Raw genomic sequence first — 6,411 nt, 5'->3', positions numbered from 1 at the left:
CAATACTTTTTTTTTTAATTAAAATGTTTTGGCCTTAAAGGGAAAGGGTAGAGACTAGAGAGAACTAATGAGTAGTGACCTCCATTTTATTGTAACCGTTGTTGAAAAGTTAATAGGCATGTGTTTGCTTTTGACTTCTTAAAGTATAGATTTCCTTACATTTTCAAGTTAAATCTATTAACCACTTCACTAATTGGAAGCCTATGTCAGCAGATAAGCAATTTTAGTCAATATGAAAGTGACATAAATAGGTTAAGGTAATGTTGCATCTGAACTATTTATTTCCTCGTAGAAACGTTGCTGAGAAAAGTCTTCTAGCTCAAGAATTGGTGAGGAACTACCTTAGGAAGCTTGGTCCAGCTCATTGTACAATTAAGCTGGATTATATGAAGTATTAAAATAGTGTTGGTTGGGGGGTTTTGTTGAATTCTTTAGCTGTTGTAGGTTTTTCCAAGAGATTTTAAGGAATACATACATCTCTCTCAAATTCTCAATAACTCTTAATGGGAATTTAGCTGGATATTTCAAAGGTAGGAAAGGTCTTAGTTCAACAAATCTCCTTCCTCCTCAACTTTTGTTGATGGGTATAAATTTACAATAGTCATCCATAAGGCCAACAGTCATCCATAGTTTTGAATGTTAGATCGGTCATAGCTTTGAATGCACTTAACGGCAGAACAGTAATGTACAGATCCAACAGATGAATGACCATTGAAGACCATAAATACGAACATTCATTGCAAGAATGAATAAAAGGGCTATAAAACCAACACAATGTGAATGGAAAAGGTACGCAATACTCTTTATTCTCTACACACTAGCCATATTATTCTCTCTAATTGATCCTTTTTTTTTTTTTTTGAGTGATAATTATAACATGCTGCTAATCCCGCAGCTCGAACTATTTCCCTCCTAGACCTCCAAGCACTTTGTATATGGAGAAGTGTCAAGTCAGGTACAAAGCCTTTGGCCTCTAATTGATCCTATTAGGTGAATCTTTCACATTCTAATTTGATCATTGAGGAGCATTTGGCCAACACTACACTAGTGTTCTCTCCCTTTGTCCATTCACCAACTCTTTTTACAGTTTGATCGTCAAAGAAGCCACATCATCACCATGTATAAATAGACGAAAGTGCAACAAACAATTTTTGCATCATCAATAGTTATTTAAGTTTTCTCTAAAATGATAAAGAAGTTGACTATTTTAGATAAAGAAGGTGACTATTAAGGATGGTAGCTTGCATCCTGACGTGAGAAGGTCAATTAATCTCACCAATGCTTTGCAGACAACCTAAACTCAATTGAATCATTCCAAAGCATCCTCAATCAATTTCATCAATTTTCTGATTTTGCTACAAATCCAACCAAAAGTGAGCTCTTTTTTTTTTGTCTAGGGTCGCTAAAGCGTTTAAGGATCAATTCTACAATTTCGAAAAGACTAGTTAATTGTAGATATTTGAGGTTTCCTCTCACTTATAGTAAGTTGCATTCTTTACATTGCAGAGTTCATATTAAGGCAAACGCGAAGCCTAACGTGTTGACATAGATTCCTCTTATATAATGCTATGTCTGCAGCAAACGTGGGGGCTAAAGGAACAAGTGATGCGACTGAAGTTAACCTCTAGAAGGGACCGAAGATAGAGCAGCTGAAGATGAATGCCTCAGTGTTAGGATCTTGTTATCATTAAACTACCTGGAGATAGGACTCATCCTGTTATCTTGTATAGAATTAGTGATATTATGTTGGTTGTTATCTCTTTATTTTAATTAGTCGCTGTTGATGTATTAAACCAGGAACTGTGGAATAAAAGGCAAGCAGATATTATTTCCAAAATTCTTTTCCTTTCTATTTGGGAAACTGGGTTAATTTCCAATTTTGGCCAGTTATTTCCACTCATTCAACCGGGTCACAGCATTCATTCAAAAAGAAAACAATAAAGAGTAATGATAGTTATACGCTCCTTATTACACATTTACTATATACATATTGCCATATGGACTGACTTGTGTTTTTAAAAACACAATTTCAAATGGGAGTGTGCACTGAGTATGCAATAGTGTAATAAGATTTTCCAAACAATAAAACCCCAGATTCAGCAGCCCATTATTTCTCACAAATTATACAAGTCATACTCCTTCTAGAAGGGAAGGCGGACACAATGTATATAAAACCCATAGTAAATTATGCAGAAATGCTTGGTTTGGTTAAAAGTGGGTCAATAAAACACGTTGTAAATATGACATTCCAAATTGATTGTGGGGGAGGGGAAAGATGGCATTCAACCCACAGACATCAAGTACGGCAAAGGGGTGTCCACGTTCCAAATACATATATGGGGAGAAGATGACCACACGCGCACACACACACAAAAAGATTAATCGTTTCAGATGTCACGCAATGGAAGATCCCTAACACCCCTTGAATTGGACCAACATTTCCTACAAGGCAATTCCATCACCAGATGCAGCAATAGAAAGCCAGGTCTCCTTAGCTTCAACTGCCATGGCAATATCTGCATCACCTAGACTGTATACAACCATACACCAACTAGGACAACAACTGCATTCCCAGTATTCAAAAGTTCCATCCAATGAAATTATATAAATTACTCAATATCAACTAGCAATCGCAAATTGTAATCATAGCAACAAAGCCTTAGGCTCAAGATTTTAACGTTGATTATATACCCTCAACAAATTAATCAGTGTTGACCATATGTCTTCATCTCCACCTTTCTATCCTATCCAAAAACCAAAATCATACTCCTTGTCACCTCGTTACTAATTCTACCAAGATTACTTTGTGTTCCTCTTGCCACTTTTCAATTTCTCAACTTGAATCAATTAATACATTCTCACTAGTCCATTAATTGCTATTATGTGCATATGACCAAACCATCTCAAAAAACTCCCATATTTAATCAATAGGAGACACCCCTATCTTTAAGGGGATTTCTTCATTTCATATCATATCTAGTATTCCCACTTATCCACCTTAACATTCTCATTTCAATTACGCTCATTTTATAAACAATATACTTCTTAATAGCCCAACATTCAATACCATAGAGCAACTGGTCTTATAAAACTCTCCCTAACTTAATAGGTGTTTTACAATCAAAAAATAATCATGGTTAACATCCTTTTCAATCTCTCTATCCTTGCGAATTATTAATTCAAGATATTCAAAACACTCACTCTTTGGTACCTCATCATCATCAAGTTATACAACCCATTCATCTTTGTTTCTAATTTAACTTGATAATTCAACTGTTACAAGAGGGGGGAAGGGGGTTAAAACATTGGTTCTCCTCATAAAAGAGACCAGGCATTGCCATTTAGCTAAAAGGCTCTTGGCTTGTTTTTATTTTCACTAAACAAAGTGCCCATGAACATAATGAAAAATCAAGTCATGCACGCACCGAAAACTAAAAGGCAGGTCATATAGGGTTATACATTCCCTTCCCTCAAAGGGTTTAAATGAAGTTGCAGAAATAGATGTTTCCTATTTCCATACCATAGGGATTAAGGTTCAGCATCTTCATCTGATTGCCAAACATATTACTAGTGATAATGGAGGTCAATGTTTTAAGCACTCCCACCACAATACTCGTTCATAAAACTCAGAGCAAGTCATCATTCTATGACAAGCAAAATTGCCAGCAATCTACTACTACTACTATAATTGACGCAAAAATGAGGGACCAGGAAAGGAGGGATACAGCATCACAAGAATGAAATTGAGGATTTTTTTTTTCAAGTATAGTACCAATATTTCAGTACATAGTTGTACTTGTCAAAAAAATATATATATTTCAGTACATAGTTGTAGACTAGACCCACAATATGCAGCAGTTCAAATTAGGCATGCCATAGTAAACCTGATATTAGAAGCAAATTGAATATCCAACTTAAATGAACTAAACAAGAAGCAACTTTTACGCCCTTTCACCTCGAATTCGTCGTGCAAGCTGGATGTCCTTTGGCATTATAGTCACCCTCTTGGCATGGATAGCACAGAGATTTGTGTCCTCAAACAAACCAACAAGGTAGGCTTCTGCTGCCTCCTGAAGTGCAAGAACCGCATGGCTCTGGAACCTCAAATCCGTCTGAACAAAAAAAAAAGTAATAGTTTATAATTGAATCAATAACTGCAATAGATAAAAAGACAACCAACAGAACGAACAGAGGCATTTCCAAAGAATCATTACCTTAAAGTCTTGTGCAATTTCTCGAACAAGGCGTTGGAAAGGCAGCTTGCGAATCAAAAGTTCAGTACTTTTCTGGTATTTCCTAATTTCACTGTCCAAAACATATCAAGTAATAACATTATGAATTATTATCCTGCCTCAGAACAATTAAAACAATTTTTTTTTTAAAGTTGTACAAGAAGAATATAGTGATATATCTGGACAAAACATCCATACCGAAGAGCAACAGTTCCAGGGCGATAACGGTGAGGTTTCTTGACTCCACCAGTGGTAGGTGCAGACTTCCTTGCAGCCTAATAAAACCAAAGAAGAGAAAAAGTTTTAAATCATATGATCCTTAAATCATATGATCCTACACCCAGATAACCCAAGTTGTACTACCCTCAGTGCATGGGAGTTTCTAGATTTCACAAACACTAAATAATGCAAGAGTACAGAAACTAAAGAAACCCTCATATAAGATGAGTTGCTTCATTAAAACACTCAAGCAGGAGTTTTTATGCATGAGTTTTCAATTATACAATTTCCCCTTTTTTTCACTACAATTTATGACTTTTGTGTTCATAATTGCTTTTTCAGTAAGCCGCTAATTAACAAAACTAAAATTTATACCTCTGCGTGCTTACACCTACAACAACAATAAGGCAGACAATAAAAATTGAGTGTACAGATAGTCAATGCTTAAAGAAAACTCCATTAAATAAATTAATGAAATCAGATTTTGCAATTTAAACTAATAAAAACCTAATTCAAAGACTTCCAGAAAAGCAGAGAACCCTTACCCCCCCAATGAGATACTACTAGAAACAATTTACCGAAGCTGTGATTGAAAAATTCTAATGAAATCAGAAGCGAAATTAAAATTTGTTTGCGAAATCAAAAAGTAGCAGAAAGTAATAATAATAATAAAATTACACACAGAGGATTAAAATGAAGAAATTAAGCTCTAATGAAATCGAGATATAACAATTTCCCAAACAAGAATGAGAAAACCGAAAAATAAGACAGACACAGACACAGAAAAAAGAGCGAGAGAGAATAGACCTTAGTGGCGAGTTGCTTCCTTGGAGCCTTGCCTCCAGTGGATTTACGAGCGGTTTGCTTTGTACGGGCCATTATTAACAAGATCAAGCCAAACTAAACCTGTAAACGCGAACAAATTCCTTAAAGATTAGCGAAGGAAGAGACTAGTTAGTACTTAGGGTTTTCAACAAATTTCGAGGATCGTTCAAACTTCAAAATAATTAGCAACGGTACAATGGGAGCGTGCTACTGCTACTGCTACTGCTACTGCTAATGCCATGCGAATATGCGGTTTCTACTTTTTAGAATTAGAATTTAGAAGAACGAACGGCTACTGCATATCTAAAATTATACGGCCTTTTAGAGGTGGGCTAGCTTAGGTTTTTCTCAACGATGGGAATGAAACGCATAAAAAGCGTATTAGGCTATCAGTCCATAAGTTTCTTTTAATCTAAATTCCTTGAACCTTGGCCCAAAATAAGTGGGCTTAGGTGATTGCGGTTTTTTTTTTTTTTTCTTAGGGGGTATTAATCAGTTGGGATCTCATGGCCTGTTTGACCATATGTACCCATTTTACTTTCAATTTATATTTTGATACATGTTTCCCTCTTTTTGTTTTCTTTTTCACAAGTTTTTTTTTTTTTTTAATTATTGTGTTTAGATGGATGGTTTTGATAATTTTTCATTGTCGGTGAAATAACCATTGATTTTTGAAACTTTTCGATTAATATCGATTTTTTTTTTGGAAAATTTTGTTTGGGTAAACCTTTTTTTTTTTTTTGATAAAAATTCTTTATTCCTAATTTACTTTTCTTTGGACTAATTCACTTTTCTTAGTTTTACAAAGAATTAACGTGTCTTTTTTTGGTGGATTTCAACTAGCTCAATTAGTAAAAAAATTTATCGATAAATATGAGATCTGGGTTTGATCCCCGTTTATACCAAAAACCAATTGATGTTTAAGTTTGATGATAAAGAACAACCATCAGGAACAGACGTCATAAGTTAAAAATCTCTCAAAAAGCAAAAGATCTATATTTTCTCGTATGAAAACATAGGAGAAATTATTTCTCAAGTAAATTACAAAGAATATGCATTTTCTTGCATTAAAATTTTAAAAATAAATAAAAGGTGTAAAGGCACTCTCACGCCAATTTTATTTGACAAGGTGAAA

General features: G+C 34.7%; 1 protein-coding gene across 1 annotated transcript; it reads right to left on the bottom strand.

The window, feature by feature from the left end:
* Positions 1 to 3,715: 3,715 nt before the first annotated feature.
* LOC142625882 (histone H3.3) lies at positions 3,716 to 5,480 on the bottom strand. The gene is made up of 4 exons (XM_075799624.1): positions 5,259 to 5,480; positions 4,431 to 4,507; positions 4,215 to 4,305; positions 3,716 to 4,112 (listed from the first exon to the last, which is right to left on the bottom strand). The coding sequence occupies exons 1-4, from the start codon at positions 5,328 to 5,330 to the stop codon at positions 3,942 to 3,944; spliced, it is 411 nt and encodes a 136-aa protein (XP_075655739.1). The 5' UTR covers positions 5,331 to 5,480; the 3' UTR covers positions 3,716 to 3,941.
* Between the last annotated feature and the right edge of the window lie 931 nt (positions 5,481 to 6,411).

This window comes from Castanea sativa, chromosome 2, assembly GCF_040712315.1.
Source record: "Castanea sativa cultivar Marrone di Chiusa Pesio chromosome 2, ASM4071231v1".
NCBI classification, from domain to species: Eukaryota; Viridiplantae; Streptophyta; class Magnoliopsida; order Fagales; family Fagaceae; genus Castanea; species Castanea sativa.
The sequence above is the reverse complement of the archived record's forward strand: the minus strand, read 5'-3'. Positions and strand labels throughout refer to the sequence as shown.

What these genes read in the sequence shown, in the direction of transcription:
- LOC142625882 (XM_075799624.1), bottom strand. Translation starts at nt 5,330, where the DNA reads ATGGCCCGTACAAAGCAAACCGCTCGTAAATCCACTGGAGGCAAGGCT. An exon ending in GGAAGCAACTCGCCACTAAG is followed by an intron (nt 4,508 to 5,258) that starts GTCTATTCTCTC and finishes TGGTTTTATTAG; the next exon opens with GCTGCAAGGAAGTCTGCACC. An exon ending in AAATTGCACAAGACTTTAAG is followed by an intron (nt 4,113 to 4,214) that starts GTAATGATTCTT and finishes TTTTTTGTTCAG; the next exon opens with ACGGATTTGAGGTTCCAGAG.